The sequence below is a fragment of the Bufo bufo genome, chromosome 6, assembly GCF_905171765.1.
Source record: "Bufo bufo chromosome 6, aBufBuf1.1, whole genome shotgun sequence".
Taxonomy (NCBI): domain Eukaryota; kingdom Metazoa; phylum Chordata; class Amphibia; order Anura; family Bufonidae; genus Bufo; species Bufo bufo.
The window spans coordinates 127,363,609-127,389,876 of NC_053394.1; the positions used below are offsets into that span (position 1 = coordinate 127,363,609).

At 42.4% G+C, this 26,268-nt stretch overlaps 1 protein-coding gene across 21 annotated transcripts in view; it reads left to right on the forward strand.

Annotated features, from left to right (window-relative positions):
* SORBS1 (sorbin and SH3 domain containing 1) overlaps positions 1–26,268 on the forward strand; it is a 353,742-nt gene that overhangs the window by 242,411 nt on the left and 85,063 nt on the right. For 13 of the 21 annotated variants that reach the window (XM_040436109.1, XM_040436089.1, XM_040436099.1 and 10 more), the window contains 10 exons: positions 141–236; positions 2,672–2,785; positions 6,295–6,321; positions 6,408–6,520; positions 10,649–11,416; positions 11,877–12,224; positions 12,873–13,011; positions 15,586–15,615; positions 21,557–21,732; positions 23,584–23,647. In XM_040436109.1, the coding sequence (XP_040292043.1) occupies positions 141–236; positions 2,672–2,785; positions 6,295–6,321; positions 6,408–6,520; positions 10,649–11,416; positions 11,877–12,224; positions 12,873–13,011; positions 15,586–15,615; positions 21,557–21,732; positions 23,584–23,647 (1,875 nt within the window). The remainder of the gene's footprint in view (positions 1–140; positions 237–2,671; positions 2,786–6,294; positions 6,322–6,407; positions 6,521–10,648; positions 11,417–11,876; positions 12,225–12,872; positions 13,012–15,585; positions 15,616–21,556; positions 21,733–23,583; positions 23,648–26,268) is intronic. The other 8 variants (XM_040436090.1, XM_040436106.1, XM_040436110.1 and 5 more) reach the window with 8 other exon arrangements.

Genomic DNA, 26,268 nt, shown 5'->3' on the forward strand with positions numbered 1-26,268 from the left:
ATTAGTGATTATGAGAATATGACACTGTTTTACCAACGAACATGAAAGAAATCTGATTATATAACGGCATATGGGCGCTTGTGTGATATTTGAATATTTAGTGTTCATTTTCAGATACAGTGTTACTTTTGTGTTCGCAGCAGACGACTCCCCTTTAAGTACACGTTCATGCTCTGCTATTACAATCATTCCCGTGAAGGCAGCGCAAAACTTTCCTGATCTTGTGCCAACTCCAGGTATATGCTTGGAACGCAAATGAAGCGGTGTCCGTTGTGAATATGTTTGCGTTGCCTCCCACTGACATTACGTTCATGTACATGCTTGCCATTTTGCATTAATGATTATGCTTTTACATTTGTGTACATTATAACTATGGGCCTGTTCGGAATGTCATTGCTGGCTTTAATGTGAGCTAAGAAAATTAGGCATGAACATTACTCATATTTTTTTTTTTTTTTTTTTTTTTTTTGTTCTACCTGCATGGTCTGTACTTTTTTTTATTATGTGAAACTTATTTTTGTGCTAAATGAGTGATGCCTTTGTAAACTATGCACATAGCTAGCCTATGAGACTAATACCAAATCAACGGAGCCCATGGGTTAACACGGATTGCGTTACCCAGTAGAAATTGTAACAAAATGGCGTATAGTTGACGAGTTCATTTTGTTTGCGGTATATAGCTCTATTTGAAGAGGTTCGAGACATGTGCTTTCCGGCTACATTGTTTTGTATTGTTTTTGAATTGAACCCTCCTGCTACAAGCTGGACCAACCTCATCCTAAACTGTGCCTATTCTGTATTTTAGGAAAGACCTAATTTTTCATTTTCCCATGCTGCCCCTTTCCAGGTCCACGAGTGATTGTATTTTGACACAGACTTGTGGCCGCAGCACTGGGCACCACTAAGTCCTTGTAAGAAAGAGCACAGTAATAATAGGAGCTACTATGAGGATGGAGGAAATAATTGTATGTATCTGCTGCATCCTCTCTATATACATATACTGTATATTGAAACCATAATGAGCAATCCTGTAATACTTCTAATACCCAGAACGCTCCTCATAGATCTGGGAGCAACACAAGTAATAGAGGGCCAAGCATGAATTACATTTTTCTGTGAATTATCTCCCAGTGCCTGAATTCTATGATAGTGTATTAGAATTACCCCCATTCACAGAAAACAGAACATATAAGTGGCCCCTGTATTCTGCTGATGGACTGAGGGAACAATTTCGAGGGACCTTAATTCTTCACTGCTGTCATATTATTCTGTGCCAGTCTAGTCATGGAGGAAATATGTGATCTGTAGTTTGAAGGCATTTTTGTTCAATCGAATGGACTGCCGTGTAGATTCATGATACACTGTGTAGTCGTAGATATGTTGGGGATAGTTGTCTATCCACGGGATGGGGAATAACAGATTGGTGAAGTCCCTACCACTTGAAGCCCCACCAATCATGAGAACAGGGACACCATATCCCTCAATCCCCCCCCCCCAAAAAAAAAATGAATGGATCATCACGTCGAGCATGGATCATCACAGTGCTTGCCTATTCCCAGAATTCCTGTACAAGTGAATGGAGTGGCAGGAGCAGCCGTGCACAGGGTCATTCTGCTGCGCCGTTCATTTCAATGTGCGTCCCATGGTAGGACTCCGACCAATTTAACAGTTATACCCTATACTATGGATAGTGGATATCTTACCACACCCAGAATACCCCAGTCCTACTCCATACTGATGAGGGGCAATCACCCCAAATCAGCTGTTTCTCTTGTCATGTCCCAAGGCTTGTAAAAAAAGTTGGATTTTTGACCTATATGGAGCCACTTCCACAAGGTGGCACTAGCGAGATGGTCCTCTTTCCTTGGGAGATACCTCTTTGGGTATCCTAAAAAAATATATATATGTATTGTTTAAGTGGTCATTGCCATAAATCTTTTGATTTCTGTGTATTTTTATTTGCTTTCATAGTTTGTGTCATTTCACATTGCTTTACTGTTCACACATATCTTTGCTGAATGTGCTTTCTGTAATGAAAACGTTCTAGAAGGTTTCATGAAAAGCATGGCGGTAGCTGATCTGTTTTAGAAGCCGTATATTATCATCATGTGTAATGCATTTAAAGGGGTTGTCCGCTTTTTACTATTGATGACCTATCCTCAGGATAGACAATCAATATCAGATCAGCGGGAGTCTGACTCCCGGCACCCCCACCAATCAGCTGTTTGAAGAGAAGTCAGTGCTCTTATATTCTCTGCTTTGTTTACCTGCTCACAGCAGCAATTGCAGTGGTGAATAGGTGTAATTACAAGTATGGTGTCCCCATTTACTTCTATGGGACAGCTCCGTCTGTTCAAGTGAATATTACAGAGCCTTCCCATAGAAGTGAATGGGAACATCATACTTGTAATTACACTGCTCAGCACTGCAATTGCTGCGGCGAGCAGGTTAATAGAGAAGAGAAGGCAGCGCTTGTATGAGCACGGCCTTCTCTTCAAACAGCTCATCGGCGGGGGTGCCGGGAGTCAGACCCTCTCTGATCAGATATTGATGGCCTATCCTGAGGATATGTCAAAGGTAGTAAAATAGTGGACAACCCCTTTAACTGCAATGAGAAATGAAGGTCATGTAGGCTCTTTATTCACTTAATGGACAAATTTCTCTATTGTAGAAGTGGATCCTACTAAAGTATGTGCAGGAAAGGGAGCTGTGACCCTCCGGGCATCCACATCTCATGGGGACATCCAGAAAAGTAGATCCACAATGGAGATTGAGCTTTCGCCAAGTAAGTTAAAGGGATTCTGTCACCAGGTTTTGGGCTATAGAGCTGCGGACATGCACGGCTAGATCGCCGCTAGCATGTCCGCAATATATCTGTCCTATAGGGCTGTGTGCTTTTAATTTCTTTAAAAAAGGATTTTATAGATATGTAAATGAGTCTTAAATGTGTCCAAGGGGCTTTACTAACCTTCCTGGAGCCCAGCACCGCCTATGTCCTCTGAATCTCCTCCTTTCATCAACGATAGATTGCCGTAATCTCGCGATGCGCGAGCTCGCGCATGCGCAGTTCTTTCCCTGAGGCTGATGCCAGCACAGGGAAAGAACACTATACCGGCACTGCGCATGCGCGAGCTCGCGCATCGCGAGATACGGCAATCTATCGGCACACAGCCCTATAGGACAGATATATTGCGGACATGCTAGCGGCGATCTAGCCGTGCATGTCCGCAGCTCTATAGCCCAAAACCTGGTGACAGAATCCCTTTAAGTTTATTGAATTAAAAATCATTAGAATCGCCAAACATCTTGGACCCCCACCAATCACATATTGATGACCTGTCCTGATTGATGCTTCTTGTGCCAGTACTCGGGGTCACTTCAAGATACACTAAATTTATTAAGAAGCACGTGCCTCGGAGTCTGATCCTAGACTGTGTGTGACTAAATTCTACACCAGCTCATCTCATATATTTCAGCTGTAAATTACTCCTGTTACCCATGGTTAAAAGAACTGGTGTGCATTGTATAAAAGTGGAAAAGCCCCAGTATTTGTGACTTTTGGCCCCCGCAAGTTGCAAAAACAAGATGTGCGCCACTTTTATAGATAAAGATGTGAGAACAGCCCATGATGCATCAGGCCCTTTGACTTTACACTTTACCCTTAGTTTACAAAGCATCCTTAGGAGTCTCCTGGCGCTTCCAAAGTTGAAGAACCCCAAGATTCCATAGGGAAAATAGTTTATATCATCTTTTCTAGAATTCTCTTGGTATCATAGCCAGATTTTAAATTCTGTTGCCAGCTTAAATGAGTTCAAATGAAACTGTAAAAAATCTGCTGTTTTGTCCATGGGCTACGTCTTTGGCCTCATGCACACGACCGTTGTTGTGTTCCGTGTCCGTTGTTCCGTTTTTCGTGATTTTCTGCGGACACATTGACTTTGAATGGGTCCGCTGAAAACTCGGCTAATGCACCGTTTGTCATCCGCGATCCGTGGTTCCAGTCCGTGAAAAAAATATAACCTGTCCTATTTTTTTCACGGAAAACGTTTTGCGGACCCATTCAAGTCAATGGGACCGTGAAAAAACGCGAAGGCACACAAGATTGTCATCCGCGTCCGTTTTTTTCCTATCATTTGCATGGCAAACTTGACTTTCATGTCTGGTGATCCTCCAAAAAAAAAAAGAAAGAAACGCGGAAACAAAAACGGATCACGGAACAACGGAACCCCATTTTGCGGAACGGAACACAACAACGGTCGTGTGCATGAGGCCTTTCAGATCTTCTACATTCCAGTAAACAGGAAGCCCAGAAATTGTCACCCGCGTTATCACAATCATTTATACTTGCATGTCAGTGACCTTAGCATATCAAAATATAAAAAAAATAAAAATGTACGTTTGCCATTGCCAAAAATGTTGCATTCCTTTTCTGAATCTTATTGTAATAAAGACTATTAACACCCAGTGGTTATGACAGCTGAAGTAGACCTTTGGCATCATCTTGAAATTTGTGGAATTGGCACATGATATATTTTGACTGAAAGGAATTACACTCTTGAGCAGTGACTGACCGTATAATCATTTTCATGCTCTAGGCATCTCAAGACCTAAGGCTATTATGGACTGAATCCATCATTGCCAAGTTAGCGGGAAAAAGTGCGCCAGTTGAATGGCCACATGTAGTGCCAGTTACAGGAGATTGTGTTATGTCAGTTCTTAGGTTCTGTGCATGGTCTGTTTGAGCCTTTTGTCGGGGGATGTAGGCTTCCACTGTATGCCTTAGATCAGGGATCAGCAACCTCTGGTGTTCCGAAACGACAATTCCCAGAATGCTTCATTTACTAGTATAGGAGTTATAAGAACTCTTGAACATGTTTGCATGCTGGGAGTCGTAGTTTCACAGCAGCTGGAGTGCCGAAGGTTGTTGATCCTTGCCTTAAAGGGGTTCTGCACTTTGTTTAAACTGATGATCTATCCTCTCATTTAAGGGAACGGAGCTTAGCCGCGCCCAGGCCAGTGATACTAGTCGTGATGTCACTGAGCCTGCGGTAAACAGTGAGAAGGCCGCGTCGCTGCTAGAGCGCCACTGCCTTCTCAAACAGCTGATCGGCGGGGGTCCCGGGTGTCGGACCCCTGCCGATCAGATGCTGATGAGCTATCCAGAGGATAGATCATCAGTTTAAACAAAGTGCAGAACCCCTTTAAGGCCTCATGCACATGACTGTTGTTTTGGTCCGCAGTTTTTTGCGGCTCGGATGCGGACCTATTTACTTCAATTGGGGCCGCAAAAGATGCTGTCCTCATCCGTTGCTCCGTTCCGTAGCCCCCGCAAAAAAAATATAACCTGTCCTATTCTTGTCCGTTTTGCAGACAAGAATAGGCATTTCTACAATGGGCCGACCGTTCAGTTCCACAAATTGCGGAAGGCACACGGACGGCTTCCGTTATTTGCGGATCCGCGGTTTGCAGACTGCAAAAAACATCCATAGTCTCATTATAAAACAACTTGTAGGGCACGGTAAAAAAAATAAATTGTGGTACTGTCATGCAGAGGATAGTACAGTCTGACACTTTTAGGGGACGTTCACATGGAAGGTTCTCATTTGCCATAATCCTACATCTTCAAGAGCTATTTTGCTTCCAAGGGGACTATATTGGGCACAAATATAGATACCTCATAATTGGCACCGTATACTTTGTTGTCGGTATGTTCCCTTTTAATATTCCTGATACATGTTAAATCAGATTACAGTAAAGTATATAATGGATGTAAATTTTATCTCTAATCGGCTAGATTGAATGAATATAGCAACACCACTCCAAAAATCACGGCTGTTCTGCAGTCAGGGCTGTCGTGTCTCCATCAGCTTGTCAGAACATCTCCCCCGGAGCTACTTATACACCAGTGCAAATCACAATCCGCAATTAGTGTCACGTCAGGCACTTCAAATTCAGTGCTTATTATGGGTTTTAAAAACTGTAGCCTGCAGTTCCATACGTCTTAAGTTCACAGAGAACGCTTCACATCATGTTCACAGCTTTCAACCACTTGATTGTGGTTTTTCCCCGACAGAGTCAATGGACAATTCTGCCTTTATTGCTATGAAAGAATGCTTTGTGTCCAGAAAGGTCAGAAACAGTGAGGACATGATATGTAATGCCAGTTACTATGGCACTTGCATTTGCAATCTTGTTTGGGGCTGGTAGCTCCAGTCTTGTATCTCGGGATACGCGGTTTCCTTAATTATATCTTAAGTATCTAACGCTTTTTTTTTCTCGCTTGTGTATAACCAGGTGAATTGCCGACCGAAAGCGAGCCAGGTAAGATGACTTTACATTAATGTAAATTTTAGCTGAAAGCAACGAAGGCTGTGAACTTCAACCTTGAAACCTCTTCGCTTCTGTAGATGATAGGCCTCCTTCAGTAGCTGAATCTAATGGGGATTCTCAGTCCTCCGCACTGGCTGCCAAAGGATTTCGAAGCGTGCGTCCTAACCTCCCATCTGAATACAAGCTGCAGGTACTGCGAGCCTTTCCCTGTCTTTTCTCTATGATTACCTTCCTTTGAGTTCTGTTGTTATCCGCACTTCAGTTTCTCGCTTGTGCCTCGAGCCGTCTGTGTGCTTCATCCCCTCCGTCATATGTACTGTGATTCATTCATAGCAGGGTTATTAAATTCATTTATGACTTCAGTTTTTTTTTTTTTTTTTATTTCAAACCTTAGTGGAAAAATACTTTGTTCTTGTTGTACTTGATCAATAGTTTTGCCAAGTTCTCTTGATACTTTTTGCTTATTCTCTGTTGATGATGTTGGTAAAATTCCACATTTTTTACAGATTACTATGATATCAATAGTAATGTATGTACCTTGGTGGACTTTACCACCATGCAAACCAAACAAAGGCTTGGGGCCCCAGAAACCTAGGAGCCCCTGTTGACCACAAGTGGTTGGCTGAAAAAAAGAATGACTAAGGGGTGGAGGGAGGCCTTCCCTACTGTAGACAGTAGCAGAAGTGCCCCCCGGCTGAGCTGAGAGTGGAGCTTATTGATGGGATTGATTTGCTTGAATGGGGCGATCAGTTGTAATTACTGCGCACCTCCACTACAAGCTACACAACATGCAGTTAGGGCCTATTCACACGTCCGTAGTTCTGGGTCCACATCCGATCCGCAATTTTGGCCGGTATCCATGTTTTGCAGATCTGCAATTTGCGGACAGCAAAACACTTACGGACGTCTGAATGGACCCTTAAAGAGGGAAGAGGACGCAGCACTCTCACGAGCGCCATTACCCTTTCAGACAGCTGATCGGCGGCAGTGCCGGTAGTCGGACCCCCACCAAGCTGATATTGATGACCTATCCTAAAGATAGGTCGTCTATATCACAGCACAACCCTTCTAAATTAAGCTTTGGACATCACTCATATCAAAGACCTCCCCAAAAAATGTAACTAAGTGTAAACTGTAGCATACCTTTCAGACACCCAGTGTCACAATTATGACTTTTCTCGTTTCCGTGCCATTTCTGCAGTGTCACAATTATGACTTTTCTCGTTTCCGTGCCATTTCTGCAGTGTCACAATTATGACTTTTCTCGTTTCCGTGCCATTTCTGCAGTGTCACAATTATGACTTTTCTCGTTTCCGTGCCATTTCTGTTCTTTTCTATCTGCTTTTCTTTGCTCTCTACTGGACAGATTAGTGCTTAATAGTGTTCTGTTCAAACCTGATGGTTCCATTATGAGTCAATGGATTCCGACATCCATTAGCATCCATTACTTAACCATTTATAACATTTCTATCATGGCAGGAGAAACCTTTCTTGAATGGAAACCAGACGTTGCTGGAGTATAAAAAGAATATAATGTAAAACTGTGAGGTATCTCAGCGAGGCGAAATATCCTACCCCAAGAAGCTGACTGTGAAGGCTAAAACTCTTAGCGGCCATACAGTGCTTCCATACTAATTAGACTTACATTATTTGAGCTCTATGTCTGGTGTCCATGTCTGAAAGTGCACCTGTCATACATGATAACATAGAGAGGATTAGATACACAGGTCAGCAGACCGGATCAGATACAGCAGTTTAGCAGATGGTATTACACATGATAGGATTAGAAACATGGAAAAGAAGAAAAAAAACCTTTTGGCTGTAATTAATTTCACGGTAATTCCATTACCAGGTCTTGACCTTATGATTCCATGTTCAGGTATTAGTAACACAATGCACCACCTGCTGTCTGAAGAGTTGTATTGCAGGCACATTTGGTATTTGTAAAGTTGGGATATCCTGTTGGAATTAATTAGGCGCCACGTTTCATGCTGCACATATCTCACCATGTTGAGATGAATGAACTTTGAAGTGTGGACACCACTATATATCCATTGCATGTTCAGAGGCACACCGAGGCTAGAAGGTTTTCCTACAAAATGATGTTTTATAGGTGATTTGAACATTGAAAAGGCTTTACAATCCCTGATTTAAGTGATTATACCTTATACTATTCCATAGTACTTCACTGCAAACCCATGTTTATATAATTATCCATATGGCAAATCCAATATATGTATATGTTCATGAGAAGGGGATCTGATTTTAAGAAAAGGAACTCTAGGGTTAGTGTTGAAAGCGTCAACTTTTTAAAGGGAATCTGTCAGCTCCAAAACACCCCACAAATTATAGTAAGCGGTGAATAATATAATACAATAAAAGGAGCAATAAAAGTACAGAGACAAACACAACCAAAGAACAAAGGTCATACATATATCATGCCTAGCGACCGCAAAAGCAATATTCCCCCGATCAAACAGGTAGCATGATTTCACCCATTCACGAGGGAGACAGAGGGGCACCCTAGTATAAACCCCCACACAAATCAGGGATTATTACAGCACCTTGTTGGAGTCGGCCCAAAGTCCCCTTCAATTGCTCCGTCAGGTACCACTCTGTTAATGTAAATGTGGAGTCTGGTTTGTAATTTTTATGTTAATACTCACTTGCATTCCGATGCTGTGCTCCGACAAACCAGCAGTCAATTGCATTGAGAGGACTCCTCTGTGAGTCCTCCCCATTACCTGCGTGAGCTCAGGAGTCCTCTCAATACATTTTACTGCTGGTTTGTCAGAGCACAGCATCTGAGTGCAAAGGAGTATGAAGATAAAAATTACAAACCCAGTAGAGATGAGCGAAGTTCCTAAAAATTTGCCAAATTTTACAGAAAAATTCACCTTGTGACGAATTAGTTTGTCACAAAGTGCATTTCTTTGTAAGTAGAGACCGCAATGATGGGGAACGCCGATTGCGCCGCCCCCGTCATTGAACCCCTGAGATGCCTCGTTCATTGCGGAGATTAATATTAAGGCCTTGCAGGGGGTTAGTCCTTTTTTTTTATTTTTTTTTATTAAATTGTTCTTACCTTACCATTTGAGCATGAAGAGGCCATCTTGCTTGAAGATCCAACACAAAATCTTGCACGGTGCATGTGTGATGACGTCTTACATCACCGTGCACGAGATTACGTGCAGATCTTGAAGCAAGATGGCCGCAGCGGCTTCTTAATACTGAAATGGATGAGATGAGTATAATTTTTTTTTTTTTTCAGCCAAAATTGATTTGTTACCACGAAGCACGAGGAAATTTAGTTTTTGTGGTGAATTAAATTTTCCCTGAAATTCAGATCGAAGTCCCCTTCAGATACTTCGATTCGCTGAACAATAGTACTCTGCATCCTTTACACTAGAAATAGCTTATTCTAGTTTGGGGGGTGTTTTGGAGCTGATAGATTCCCTTTAAAATACAACCAGAAAGTGATATTATGAAACTAACATTATAAATAATATTAATTTAAATTTGTGTTTGTGGATTTGTGAAATATAATAATTGAGAATGTAGACATCGGGGAAGATTTATTAAGTAAGGCTACTTTCACACTAGCGTTTTTGCTGGATCCGGCAGGGTTCAGCAAAAACGCTTCCGTTACTGATGATGCAACCATCTGCATCCGTTATGAACGGATCCGGTTGTATTATGTTTAACATACCCAAGGCGGATCCGTCATGAACTCTATTAAAAGTCAATGGAGGATGGATCTGTTTTCTATTGTGGCAGATTGTGTCCGAGAAAACGGATCTGTCCCCATTGACTTGCATTGGGGGTCATGCGGATCCGTCTTCCTCCTCATGCCAGGACGGAAATCAAACTACAACATGTTGCGGTTTGCTCTCCGGTATGGGAACGCAACTAAACGGAACAACAATGAATGGGGACAAAAATGAAGCGTTTTTTTTTCAGGTATTTAGCCCCTATGATGGATCTCAAAACCGGAAAACTAAAACGCTAGTGTGAAAGTAGCCTAAAATGCACCATAATTCTGACCCATGATGAGACGCAGAACTTTGTGTTTTAGATTTTGAGTTTGAAGACTGAAAAATCTGTTCTATATTGTCTGCTTTATGTTGGCATGTGACCTTCTTTACGTGACTTCACTCTATAATATCCAACAGGCAACTTCCCTTTCAAGTCTCATAAATCCAGTGTCTAATTCATGCCTTAAAATTTAATGTTTCCATGTGTCCTTGTAATTACTCATCATTTTCTGATAATTTTTTCCTCTTCTTCTTTTTTTTTTTTTCTACATACGGCCATGTAGAAAGCTCTCCCTCCTCCAATCCCTCCTCCTCCCAAAGAGGAGAGTTTTGCATGGCGCCCACATACTAACACTAAGTTTTCTTACCTAAAACCAGTGCCGATTTTGGATGGGCTTTACCTTAGTGCTCCCAAGCCCTATACACCGCATGTTACGGGTGCTCCTCACTATCCTGCCACCTGCGTCTCTGCTTTTAACCCAAAAATCTCCGCAGACCACCCTAACATCCCTGCGCCTCACTCTGAAGTTCAGCATGTGGATAGTAGTTCCCTGTTGCCAAACACGTCACCACAACACCAGCCCAGTGACTCAAGCGGCACGGTCAGAAGTGTTGCTGGAATGAATTTGAGTCATGAGCCCAAAGCCGATAAAAAGGTCAGCAGTCTATATGTAGCTTGTTTATCTAACAGCACTGGCCCAGCTGCATCTGAAAATCCCACCAGCATTGCACATGACAGAACAGAGGGTGCTGAATTGGGAGCTGATGTAACTAAATCACCAGCCACAAACATTGTTCCTTCAATAATAGACACCGGAAAATCCCCACCTCCCATCCCTCCCAGACCATTCTTTGACCCCATCCCAAGTAAAGACTCTATTAGAGATGGTGAAATAGATACTTTCTGGAGTCAATGTCCTCTTCATCGAGAAATGGGACGCACAGAGCCAGATACACAGCATCCTGCCGGTCGTGTCAACATGACTGCAAAGGAACCCTACTATACATCAAAGCCTAAACAGGCCCCAGGGGCGCAGAGATTCCATGGCATGGTACTTGTTTTCGTATATTTATGCACCTTGACTTTCTATTATTTCTTGATCATCAATAACAATGTACTTTTTTTTTGGTCTTTTTATGTGTAACTGAAATAATGTTTGTCACATTTCCAGTAAACTGATAGTCTCTTTTGGCACAACCCTTTACTTGTTTTGTCTGTAATTCAGCACTTTTTTGGCTCTTGATTTCACGACGATCTTCATTCTTGAGAGTTAAGGCATGTAGACTGTATTATGTGGTTTGTATGTAGCATTGTTAATAACTGTTTTACTATTTTATGTCTGTTACTGTTTAGCTCTTTGTATCACAACGGTGCACTCTGTCTCTCTCTCTCTCTCTCCAAGCCTCTGCAGCATGGTTTTTGTAGGACATGTGAACGCCTGTCATCTCACAGCTGCACACTTTAAGTATATCAGTTTCCGCCCGTGCGTAACAACACCTTATTTCCCACAGGATGCCACTTCAGTCACAGCTCAGCCTGAGGTTATAGTAGTCCCACTCATCCAGGTTAAAGTTGAAAGAGGGCAAGAATCCACCTCGAGCACTCCACCGCCACCTCTTGTTCCTGCTGGCAAATTCTCAGCCTCCCCAGAACTTGTCACCTCTAACTTGGCTTTTCCGACACTTGATGATTTTATTCCCCCTCATCTGCAGAAGGGATCAAATCCCAGCTCTCCCAGTTTTTTTTCTTTATCATACAATCTACCGTTTTGCTCTCCGCCTCCTTCACTGGTTCCTCCGGTAGCGGAGGACTCACACAGAGTCTCGGGACTTGATAACAGTGGAGCCGTCTTACACACAGTAAGCTGCTGATACCTTCACTATGTACTCACCAAATAAGACTTCTTTACTAGCTTACTAAATGCCAACTGGTCAATTCCTGACAAAAGCATGACTAACTGTGTCTCCCTGTGTTCTGTGGTGCATGGACTCTAATTGTAACTGGTTTGACAGTAGTGTCATTGGTGTTTCTTATGTTTTTAGAAATGGGGGTTGTCTTACTAGGAATCCTATGGAAAATCATATAATGGTATACAAGGCTTTGAACCGTTATATGGCGCTGTACATAAACAATTGGTGCTATGTGTGTCATGCCGTCCTGAATGCCTTCCACTCTTCAGCCAATAGCGCACCTGTTTTGCATAGTTTGAGTGACTCTACAGGCGTCTAGTTGTCTCTGTCCAGCGTGACGAGGCAAAGCTTATTTTTCTACTTGTCCCAATGAAGCCAAGTGAAGCGATCCAGTTTCATTAACTACTGCATGTGTTTGCATGTCTGGCTAGTGATTCTTCATAAGATACTGTCACTTTTTCACAAACTAGATCATCTAACAGAATGAGCTCTGACCAAACATCATTGGACTGTAGATTTTCAAGGAATTACTTGAGAGAGATCTTAATGATTTTATTCTGTAGACCTTTCATAAAGTATCTTGTGCTTTGTTTTTAGGAGCTGCTGGCAGATGACCTTCCGGTTCCAAGCTTGAGCAATGATAAACCTTTCACCTTTGCTCCCATAAGCAAACCTTCTGTGTATCCATCTACTACCATTGTAAATCCCACCATAGTCCTTTTGCAGCACAATAGAGGTATGGTTAGCTTGGTAACTGGTAAGCATGGAGGTTGATGGTTCCATAGTTCACGATTTTATGCGCCCTACAATATTAAAATATTTTTATGTTTTACTTCTGAGACACCTTTAAAATGTTCACTAGACTGCTCTTCTTGGGTCCTGTAATTGTGAGTCATGGGGTTTTTCCCATAGCGTTAGACATTAAACAGTTTGGCTCATCTCACATTGGTGGCATATCACTAGATAGGTGCCGTTCCCACCTCTGGAACCTGCTCCTGTCTCTTGAACAGGGCCCTCAAAGTGAAGGAGAGCAGGCCTGGCATAAGTGCTTTTCATTCATCACTATGGGAGTTCTGAAAATAGCTGAGTGAGCGCGCTTGGCTATTTTCAAAAGTCCCATAACAGTGAATGAAGAGTGCACCATGCAAGTGCAGCCACCACTCTATGGCTTTGGGACTGCCGGAAATAACTAAGCTGGCGCTCAGCTATTTTCAGAACTGCCATAGCTGTGAATTGAGAGTGGCCGCGCATGCTCCACAGATCTCCGTTCACTTTGGGATCCTGTTGTGGAGATAGGAGCGAGTCCCACCTCTGAGACCTTCTCCTATCTGACATTGATGGAATATCCTAACAACATGCCATCAATGTCTGAGATGAGACAACCCCTTTAATGATGATCTATTAACTCCTTGTTTGTCCATTTAAATGAGTATTTCTACCGTATACACTTAAGGCACTTTTACAAGATATGCTGTAAACATCTGATCCATGCGGTTCACACCTTTGGTACCTGCATCTACCTTCATAACACCCTTGTCCCGAATGGTGAGGCAGCCACTGGTCGCCACATCCAGAGGGCAAATGAGAAGAAAAGTGGCTGCACATGTACACTGTTCTCTTCATTCATTTCCTTGGGCGTCACAGAAACATGGAAGCTTGCTTGCTTGTCTAACTCCGACTGAAGTGAGGGGAACAAGTTCTCCATTCATCCTGTACTTAGATCACCTCACCAGGCGGGTTGTGTTCCAAGAGGTGCGACCCTCATCTATCAGATATTCAGTAAATGTCTACAATGAGCGTAACTCTTAGACTTGTATGTCAAATTTTTCCTCCTCCCTTGGGTCAGCAGTCCTTTGCTTAGATGATGGTTGACAATGATATGCGAATGTGAAATATGCAATAAATATTTCTGCCTGCTAAGCAGTCTTCGCAGTTGGACTGTTGTCCCGAAAGGTTATACCAGGTTTATATCACATAGGCTGTAATTGCTATCCTGTAGACATGTGATTGTTAGTTGACCTTTCACTACCCACTTTCCACACATTGGTCTGTGGAATGTCACATTATCTTTAGACCGTCGTTTCTGCAGCATAAAATACTTCATATGTCTTCTAGAACCAAATTATTTCTTCCTCCTTACCAGCACATTCAAATATTTAATGAAGAAGATCAGAAAATTGGCCTCCACACTAAGCTGCAGGTTTATCCTATTTTAGCCATCAACAATTTGAAAGCATGGTTTTGCAGTAAAACCGCACTTTGGCACAGTTTACAGGCCATTCTGTGTCCCCTCCGCGTGGACTCACTCTTATTATTTAATAGTTCGTTAATTGTAGTCTTATGCTTCTGAATTGACTTTCAGTTATTTAGGTTTTGCTGTGGTAATATCCTGTTTTGCGGTACCGAGGTCTTAAAGGTTATGGACACCTTTGGGGCAGTATTTTTATTGCACTGGCTGTATTATGGGATATAAACATATTTGCAATTGTTTTCTTATGAAAAATTAGCTCCGTTTGTCTTTGGCATCTTTTATGCCAACATCATGGGCTGCTCCATCTTGTCCAGTATGAAATCCATCACCGTTTGGACAGCTCAGTCTGTAGCTCCTCTCTCTCTGTACTCTCTTGAAGGCTTGTAAAGCTGACATCTCTTTTGATTTAAATTTATTTGATTTGGTTGTTGTATATTTGTGTTCAGAGAAGACCATGGCTACAGACTGAGCCGTCAGAGAGTGCCTCTGATAAATTTCACACTGAATGGGACTGAGCAGCCTGCAATGTATGAGAATACATGCAGGCTGCAGAGGACAAACAGAACAACATTTTTTAATAAAAACTGATTGTGAATATGTTTTTATCTCCTAAAACAGACACTGCAATAGAAAAAAAATAGTGGAAATCACTGATTAAATCACTCGTGTGACTAGACCAAATTGTCAATTGATAGGTGTCATTCAAGTGCAGCATGTAAATGGTTCTCGAAGTATGATGATAGGAAAATCTTGTGATCATTATAATGTTATGTGTCACCAATTGCTTACACTTAAAACTTGCTGCATGTAAATGGGCCCTTGAGTAATACATGGTTTCCCTCCACTCTTTCCTAATGTATGTAGATTGTATGAGGGTCTATATTACTGTCTGCCTGTTGATTCACACTCTCTTGGCACCCTTTTCCTCTGATTGTGTCACTCGATCCATTAGTCACAGACTATCATGTCTCATTATTGCATATCGCTCGTCTATGGCATGCATGATGAACTGACACTTGTCTTACACAAATTTTTCTGCTTGTTTTTTTTTTACCACAGAGCAGCAAAAACGGCTTAGTAGCTTGCCAGGTACGACACCAATGCCATCCACGCTTGTTATTCGCTTTTGCCTCTGTTTAGTAGGCATGTTAAGAATTATTAGACACCATTATTATGTGATTATTGCTCGTAAGGATTACAGGACATCAGTAAGTTCATTACGTGACCAATACGAAATGTATACAGAATCTAAATAATATGTGTGGACTCTTGCAGAACTGCATATATCACAGGCCATGTTGGCCATAGCTACCAATCGGAAGCCATTTTTAGTTAAGAAAATAATTGATCCTTGACTGAGTCCATAGGAGCACTTTTCTAGGCAGTTTATATACAGTACATGAGGCTCATAGATTTTGCGCAAGCTCTGGGCAAACAATGTAGGCTTTTCATGGTGATCCGGCCTTTTGGGCTACTTTCACATCTGCGTTTTCCTTCCTGGTTTTGAGATCTGGCAGAGTATCTCAGAACTGGAGGAAAAAGCTTCAGTTTTGTCCCCATTCATTGTCAATGGGGTCATAACTGAACTGAACGGAATGGAGTGCTCCAGAATGCATTCCGTTCTGTTTTGTTGCGTTCTTATGCCGGATACAAAATCCGCTGCAAGCTGCGTTTTTTTGTGCGGCATGGGAAACAGAACATGTTAGATACCAGTGCCAAAAACCATGTAAGTTAATTGTGCCGGATCTGGGTTTTTTTGGACATAAAAAAAACGGTTCCGGTGCCCAACGGTTCCGGTGCCCATTGACTTACAGTGACATACAACCGGATCCGTTCTTAACGCATGCGTTTTGCTGTGGTTTTGAGATCCCATGCCAGAACTCAAAACCGGACAGCAAAAATGCATATGTGAAAGTAGCCTAAGGGTAGCAGGAGATAAAGTTTTGGTTCAATGTAGACATCTTAAAGGGGTTAGCCCATCTCATGCATTGGGGGCATATCGCTATCTCTAGAACTGAACAAATTGTTTGATGGGTGCAGGTCCCACCTCTGGGACCCACACCTATCAATGTTTGAGATGGGCCAATCCAAATCTTGATTTCATATATGGTTTAAAAATGGCTTCATCAACTATACAGATAATGGGGGAGATTTATCAAACTAGTGTAAAGGAAAACTAGCTTAGTTGCCCATAGCAACCAATCAGATTCCAACTTTCATTATCCAAAAGAGCTCTGAAAAATGAAAGTTGGAATCTGATTGGTTGCTGTGGGCAGCTGAGGCAGTTTTCTTTGAGACTAGTTTTAATAAATCTCCTTCGCTGACTATTTTTAGGGTAGTGATACATGGAGTCTTTTACGACACTCTATGGCGGTGTTTTAATGCGCTGTTGGCGAGTCAGGTACTGTATCATTGTCTATGATGTCCACGTAGAGCCAACCGTTCCTATAGAAAACAAAAAAGTGTAAAATTGGAATCTCTATTTATGTGAAAGTCAGATCTCTAATAAAAGGGTTGTCCACATTCAGATTCACTTGGAACAGGGATCAGCTGCGTTATCAGACATAGCCCATGGACAAGAATGATGTTTCAGGGAAAAGGAATATTTTTTCTGATCCTTGAAATCTCCTTAAACTCGGATTTGCCACCCCATGAAATAATTAGATTACAGTCTCCTACAAGGTTGTCACTTACACAATACGTGCCATGCCACGTTACTACCATCTAACACCCTACATCAGACCATTAAAGGGGTTCTGCCCAGCAGTGAGCCCGGTGACGTCACCGGCATTGATGGGCGGGCTTTAGCACTGCCCTAGCCTGTAAAACGGCTAGGGCAGCGATAAAGCCCGCCCATCAGAGCCGGTGACGTCAACGAACACACTGCGGGGTGGAAGCCTCCGCCCAGCAGTGTGTTATAGTGAATAAAAGAGCCCTTGCCCTGTGCGATCCTGCACAGGGCAAGGGAGAGCATCAGAGCATGAACTGCTCCAATGCTCAAGTCAGGGGGGCTGCCTGGGTGAAATTATGGGTATGTCCAGGTTCAGCTCTGAACCCGGACAACCCCTTTAAGTTGGTCTAAAGCAATGCTTCTGCAGATATGTAATTTAACCACCCTAGATGTTTTGAATTTGATAGCCTGTCCTTAGTGTAGGTCATCATTATCATACTGGCAGGGGGCTGACGCCTAGCACCCCCACGATCAGTTAATTTTTTTGTAGCTCTGGCGCCAGAACTACGCAAATTTTGATGACTGATCTCCTATTGATGACCATTCCTGAGGATAAGCCATTAGTATTAAAATCCCAGAAGAACCCTTTAACAACTTCACAGTAGGGAATAACCTATGTATACTGGTCATTTTATGGTTTTGGGAGTGTATGGAGCCCTATTAAAATAAGCATTGCATACTGGCTGGTATTTTGCAGCTTGACCATGTGTAAAGTCTTCTGGCAGATAATCTACAACTCTGTCCGTACTAAAAACTAGTGCAGCGCTGGAAAGGACACCGCTGACAGTCACATCAGGGGTTCTGCCCGTTGGTAATGACACAAATGTAAAGTAAGCGGTCATTTTACATAAATCAGGACATGTTCTGATGGCGCCTCAGCCTGGAATTTTCTATCTGTGGAGATGATTCCAACTAAATGTGCAGATGTCTGGAGTAAATCTCAGGTCTAATTGGTGCTGTCACTAGATGAAGATTACCTCTCATCATAATGAGGGCTGTAACGTTCTAATAGCAGCTCCGCCAGCAACCTGCATGATTGCAATATTCACCTTCCTCCTCCTTTCTCGATTCGGAAATGTAATAATATGATGTCGAAAGGAAATGGGACATGATGAGCTCATTATAATACTACAGTGAGCATCATATATATGTATTAGCTGCTATAAATATCCCTGTGGAGTACATAATGCATACTGAGGACAAGGATTTAAAGGGATTCTGTCAGCAGTTTTGACCATGCTAAACTGCTGACAGCGTTAGGTAGGGGCAGGGGACAGCAGTATAAGCATACCTTTTGTTGAGCTTTTATTATCAGGAGGTGTGATAATATGAATCTGGCAGAAAATGTTTTTATTCTGCCAGATTCTGCTTCAGCAAGTGCTCAGGAGGTGGTGTTTCCCTGCACTTGAGCGTCACAGCCCTTCCCCTTTGTAGCATCCAACCAGGAGACCACTATCAGCTATCAATCAGCAGCAGGGCGGGGCTGTGAAGCAGCTCAGTGTAGAGAGCGCTAGTGAAGCTGTGACTCCTGCACGCTTGTAGAGTCAGAACCCGGCAGAATAAATGTTCATATTCACGCTGCTCCTGATAATAAAGACTCCACAAAAAGTTTGCTTGTCCTGCGAAGCCTGTGTAGCCTGGCTGTGTTGCACATGGGTTCCTACTTTTTGTAGAGCATTTACATTGGTTAGCTTCATGCTAAGTGATCTCTGGTCCCTCAGCTCTTTTGCATTGTGCATACAGTGTTAATTTTACAAATCTAAAGCGGATAAGTCTGCTTCCATCCTGCGTGTTGCTCTGTCTGTCAGGGGTATATGTAATTTTATTTTGTGCCTTTCCACACTCTTTTGGTCTGTGCTGGGTGATTACTGGCCTATGGATACATTTGACATATGTGCTAGGAGTATTTCTGGTGCGTTTGCCAAACAGGCACTGCAATATGACATGTTAAACCATCCTAAGGTAATAGGAAACCGAAGAATGTGTGATTCAAAGAGGACCTGTCATGCCCCTGAAAAACAAAACTGGCAGGATACATATTCCTTTACGACATCTTATTCCAGAACACTCCTCTACGATCACCGTTATTTTTGGTGCCCAGTATGTAAACGAATTTATAAATTGCAAACTGGGCGTTCCCTACAGCCCAGTATCAGATAGGTGTGAACCTAAGCTGCTCTGCCTTTGTCCAGTCCAATGCGGTCAGAGCAATTGCAGCAACGAGCTCACAAAACCACGCTACCTTCTGTACTTTCTATGAGATCTGCACCACCTCTGCGCTGCCTCCAGATAGCAGCATATCAAGGAGATGGCACAGATACTGCAGCATGTCCTGGCTCCTGTAACCCCAAGGCACTTGCTTCTGCTTGTCGCGTCTTTCCTGGGTCTTCAATCTTCTACCAGAAAGTAGCACAAAGGGGTCGCAGATCGCACAAAAGTGACATCAGAAGGTAGCATGATCATGAGTAATCATACTACTGGAGCTACTGTGACTCTGTCTGCATTGATTGGACAGTGCCATGGCGGTTCAGGTTCACACCCCTTTGACCCACTAAGTTGTCAATGTACAGTGCTGCTGATAATTATTTATACCCCTGGCAAATTTTGACTGTTACTTTTATTCAACCAGCAAGTAATTTTTTGACGGGAATTGACATACTGTAGGTGTCTCCCAAAAGATAATAAGACTATGTACAAGAGGCATTTTTGTGGAACAAAAAACCTTTCTCAGCTTTTATTTACATTTGAGCAAAAAGTGTCCAGTTGGCGTAAAAAAGGAGAAGCCTTCAACCCAAAGAACACCATCCCCACTGTCAAACATGCTGGTGGGAACCTAATGCTTTGGGGGTGTTTTTCAGCCAGTGGACCAGGGAACCTAATCACAGTAAACGGCACCATGAAAAAAGAGCAATACATGAGGATTCTCAACGACAACATCAGGCAGTCTGCAGAGAAACTTGGCCTTGGGCACCAGTGGACATTTCAGCATGACAATGACCCAAAACCCATAGCAAAAGTGGTGAAGAAATGGTTAGCAGACAACAACATTAACGTTTTGGAGTGGCCCAGCCAGAGTCCAGACTTGAATCCAATTGAGAATCTGTGGAGGGAGCTAAAGATCAGGGTGATGGCAAGAAGACCCTCCAACCTGAAAGATTTGGAGCTCATTGCTAAAGATGAATGGGCAAAAATACCTGTGGAGACATGCAAAAAGCTGGTCTGCAATTATAGGAAGCGTCTGATTGCTGTAATAGCCAATAAAGGCTTTTCTATTGATTATTGAGAAGGGTATGAATAATTTTGGACTGGACACTTTTTGCTCAAATGTAAATAAAAGCTGAGAAATGTTTTTTTTTCCACAATAATGCCTATTGTACATCGTCTTATCTTTTGGGAGACACCTATGTAATTTCCCGTGAAAAAATTACTTGCTGGTTGAATAAAAGTAACTTTAAGTCAAAATTTGCCAGGGTTATGAATAATTATGGGCAGCACTGTATTCATTCACTTACATAGTGGGCACCAAAATGAACTGCAATCATCACAGAGGAACGGGGACACTTTCAGGGTGGGGGGAAAAATGGAGATAGCTATGGACATGAACAACATACCGGTAGTTGGCACATAATTTGGGACATTTAACTCCCATCTTTTGGACCATCACGAAATTCCCACAAACCATCTACTTTGGGAGATTTGGACAAATCCTGCCCCTTCTCGTCTGATCCCAGGACTGTTGGCAATTATGGCACAGCCATCTTTAAATTAATTCCCCCTGTTGGATTTGGCAGCCAGTGGCTGCTTCATCAGGCAGAAAGTGTCTCGAAGGACCCCCATTCTAGAAATAGGTGTGGGTCCCAGAGGTGGAACCTGCACCTCTCAGATATTATGGCACATCCTGTGGTAACTGCTTAAGCAGCCAGATGGCAGCAGGTTCACCTTATGGCATTAGACACTGTCCTGCCTCTTCTGCACACCAGGATTTTTCACCTTAGTGGTTACCTTGGTTCTTGGAGCTGTGTTTGAGCTTTTTTTGTAATTTTCATCCCAGAATCTACAAAGTCTATGGGTATGAGGTCTATTTCATTGACCTTCTTTAAGTCTAGTAGCTGTATTCAACATAAACTGGTGTTGAGTGCTGCTATCATCACATGCTCTTAGTTGCATTTCTAGAATGTATGTTCCAGCAGGTTGTTCATTGCTGTTCTGTAGCATAGGTATTCTATCCTATTTGGGAACTTGCCGTGCTAGTCATGCCAGTCCGTGTCATGAGACAATTTTTTTGTTTTGTTATTCCAGATCCTGTGTTAGATGGCTCTCCCAATGAGAAAGCAGAGCCAGTGACGTTCCAGGAGAGAAAACGTCTGGATAATCCTTCAGAGCAGAAAACGTCATTGGAGAATACAAGAAGAGAGGTCCGCTCGCCCTATTACACAGGAGAAATGTCAGCAGATGAAATCGGCATACCACTCCGGGTAAGTGTCTGTATGATTTCTAACAGTAAAGAAGTAGTTTACTTAAAGTGTTTGGCCAGGACTAGAAGAAACTTGGCCAAGAACAGGAAATGATATAAAATACAAAAATAACCATTATCCACCTGTTATCCGCCCCCTCTCTGCAGCGCCACTACTCCCTACTGGTCTTAATAATACATTATTCACGTGACGCCAGTCTTTGCCCTCAGCAGTGACGTTTCGATGTACAGCATGTGACCACTGAGGGCAGTGATTGGCTGCAGCAGTCATATGAATGATGTACAGAAAATCATCACTGCGGGATCGGCACTGGAACGGCAGGGAATTAATGGTTGAGTAATGATTATTTTATACCATTTCATGTTCTTGGGAAAGTTTTAAAATCCCAGACAACCAATTAACAAAAAGCCCAAGTGAATTGCTGAACGTTTCAAAATTGACTTTGACATTTTTCGAGTGCCCTAGCGGACAGTGTGATGTTTAGACTACATGCAAGCCCTCAACTGTGAGAGGTATTAGGTCTGTACAGGTTTCTTTAGCCTCTGGATGTCATCAAGAACATTATCATTTATGGATCTCAAGCAGGGATCTTTAAAAACGTCAGAAAACGTGACATAGTGGCCCATAGGTACTAATATGAGTGCACCTAGTGTTCGAATTCGCGTCAACATGCGCCAAGGTGTTTTTGTTGCAATTTGGTTTATCTAGTGTTGGGGCAATTCTTGGTACCTCAGATGGTCGAGGAAGCGTGGCTTACCAATAAAGGGGTGTGGTCTGAGGTGCATTTTTTTGAACCAAAATTGCACAATATTGTTTTGCACAAAATTGTTTAGCAAATTAAGCAAACCAATAATTAGTATGAAGTTACACTATAGTGTCTAGTCAGGCACAAAACCCTCCAGCATGAGCCGTTGAGATAAATGTGGTGCCTGTCTAAGGTTTCACCACCTATAGCATTACTAAATCTGCCCTAATGTATGTTAGAAAGTTACAGAACCTTGATTAGTAAGTTTCCCTTTTATGGCACCAGTACAGCCCTGTCTCTATTGGGCAACGGCAGAGAGCTGAGTCTCTAGGAGTAACAACAACGCCCCCGCTGCTCTTAGAGGCTCATTTGCATATATTAAAACATCATTTTTTTGGGCACATATATGAACATGGGACCAACACAGATGCCTTCAGCTGCTAAGTGCACATGTAACCGGTCAGCCAGTGTCATAGGTACACATCTGCTGACAGATGCCCTTTAAAGTTCAATGCATACATGAAGCTTTTATTTGCGTTCATAGAGATATATCAAACAGGTTGCATCACGTTCTACATTTACATTACATATAACCTATTTAGAGGATCGCTGATAACTTACTGCCATTGATAGTAAACATTTTGTTTGTAGCCTTCAGCTATGCCTGTGGTTCGGCCCCTTTCTATTTAGTACAAGCAGACGTGGGAGCTTGTCTGCACAGAACTGGCATTGAATGTGCATAACTGTTCTCCCACTGCTCTCTTAGTGATAGTAAGCAAGCAGGGAGCTTTGTGTGCATTGAAGAGAACTTAAACCAAGTAATAGAAGGACAAGGAGAACACATCGCAGGTATACTACTTATTTTCTACTTTGTAGACATACGTAGGAGTGGAGATGTTTTAAAGTTTCATACAAATGGATGGTAGTTTCTTAGCATAGGCCAGTAAAAAATATCCTTAGCATAGACCATAAATGTCTCATCAGTGGACGTCCAACCTCCGGAAGCACCGAAAAGGGCTATGATGCTCGTTTTAGTTCTTGAAAATCTATTTAACAGAATTTTAGATATTTTACAATATTCACCTTTTTGTGTTTTTTTTTTATAGAACACTGAAAGATCGAAGGACTGGTACAAGACCATGTTCAAGCAGATTCACCGACTTAATAGAGGTAATGTCTTCTGTTTTCTCATAAATAACTAAATGTGAAACGTTAGCCCTGAATTAATAATAAACCATCGATGGAGTTTATTATTATTTATACTACATGCGAGTGCTCATTCAGACGGCCGTATGCTGTGCGCAAAAATGCGGATCCGTTTTTTGCAGACAGATCAGCATGTCCGCAAAAAAACGGATTGCATTCAGTTTTTTTGCTGACCCATAGACTTCAATGGGGCCATGTCCTGATTTTCACTGACAAGTATAGGACATGTTTCATTTGTTTTACTAAGCCGTGCAATGGAAGAAAAGGGCCCCATAGAAGTGAATAGGACAGCATCTAATTCGCAAAAAAACTGATCCACATTTTTGCGGACAGCATACGGCCGTCTGAATGAGCCCTAATAGGAAAATACTTACAAGTCTCCAATAATAACTTCTCCAAACTATTACTAACGCTTGCAGCACCTGAACTAAGCAAATACTTGTATATTAATGAAATTGGTTATATAACTCTGCCCAAAAAAAGTCTTAAAAGAAAAGCTCTGATAATTCTAATTATTAATTAGTTCTTCAGACCCCATAATAAATATTGTGTACGGTATGTGGGCCATTTTACTAAGCACCAGATGCCTGATCTGCACATTTCACTTGATATTTAGCCTCACCTCAGGTATTAGAAAAATGTTGGAGATGTGATACAAGTCACCAGTGCTTCTCTTTCTAGTGTTTTGATTTTAGAATTGTTTTTAAATGTCATTGACTTTCCATAAATCAATAGTACAAACGAATATAAGAAACTTTGTAATGTACTTTATTAGCAAAAACCTATTTCTCAACTTATGAGCCATGCTTTCTCCTCCCCCTGCCCCCAAGTAGTAGTAATTCACTCCCAGTTCATTGGTTAAATCTCCCTTGAGAGATTATCAGATGACTGAGGGTTTAGATTACAGCTGCTGTCCAGGCTCTAATAAGTTTTCTATGTGCTAGATTTACAGCTGCAGTGCTCATTATTGATGTGTAATGCCCTATGTGCTGCTGCCGCCTCCTCTGAGTGTAGTGGGCAGGATCTCCTCTTGTCTCTGTGTGCTGTGTATGGGAGACATCCTTTCATCTAATGTCTTGTCTGCAAGAGAGGCCATTAGGGATGAAGAATGTAGAGGGGGAAACTGTTGATAAATGCAGAATACAAGTCATATAATAGCCAAATATAGTGCAACATTCTAAAAAGTGACCTGAAACAAAAGGTATGCTTTTAGTGGCAGTACATGATTAGGAAAGATTTATTACAACTAATAGGGAATCGGGGGAGTTTCCATAACAACCAGGCTTAAAGGGGTTATCCAAGAGCTATAATGCCCCCCATATGCCCAGGCCCCTCACAGAGATTGTACTTACCTCACTCCCCAGCGCCCTTATCGCTCCTGATGCCGGTACGGCCGCCGATGCATCTCCCTGTTGCACGGATGAAAAACGCTGCATCTCCCCGTGTTGGGGGGGATGGGGGGGCAGCCAATAGCAGGAGGTGACGGGGATGAGCCTGCATAGCATCACCTGCGATTCTAGGGAGGCTTCATCTACGCGACGGAGAGATGCAGCAGCGGCTGTGTCGGCATCAGAAGCGACGCGTGTGCCGGGGAGCAGGTAAGTACAACCCCTGTGAGGGCATATGGGGGGGGGGGGGGAAAGCTTTATAGATCTTGGATAACCCCTTTAACAATCAAGCTTTTGCATTTATTTTCCAACAGAGTGTAAAAAATAAACATCTGGATTCTTAGGGCATGTTCACACAGTGTATTTTCCATCTGAATTTTGGTGAGTATTCCATGCTGAAATCCATGGGAAAACCCGAATCCCATTGTTCTTCAATGGCCACCTTTTTTGTGTGGATTTCAAAACCATCTTATGAAGGGACATGGCCTTTCTTGGCATGGACTCCGTGCAGAAACTGTGGTTGGTGTCCATATGTAGCTTAGCCCCATTGAATAGGGCTAATCTATGGTCTGAGCCACAGTGCTTAAACTAGGAATCGGCGACAGAAATCCAAAGATTAGCCCTGTGTTTCTTTTGAGGATTCCACAGCAAATACACATTGGTGGAGAAAACTGGCTTAGTTGCCCATTGCAACCAATCAGATTCCACCTTTCATATTTTAGTGTTCCTTTGGAAAATGAAAGGTGGAATCTGATTGGTTGCTATGGGCAACTAAGCCAGTTTGATAAATCTCCCCCATTGGATTTTTCCTGACTGTATTCGCCCCCCTTTCAGCATGCCCTTATTGGTTGGTTGGTTGGGCCCCGTACCCCATTTTTACTTTCTGCACTTTTTAGCAGTCTCAAGGATGAGCACAATCCTTTTTCTTCGTACCCTGTCTTTTTTTTATTACTGTCCACTTGCTCTGTCATGAGTGATTTGCAAAGTAATTATTTCAGCCATTAGAAATCTAATTGTGTTTTAATACCGCCTGATTGCTAATATGCTGTTTACAGTGTGCAGGCACCAAGCCATTAAACCAGAGAATGTCCTCCTATCTTTCATAAATCACAGTTGTTTTTCTCCTGCAGGAACGGCTGACATAACTAATTAATTGGAAGTCTTTGTCTGTCTACAATTAAAATGTGTGCACAGATG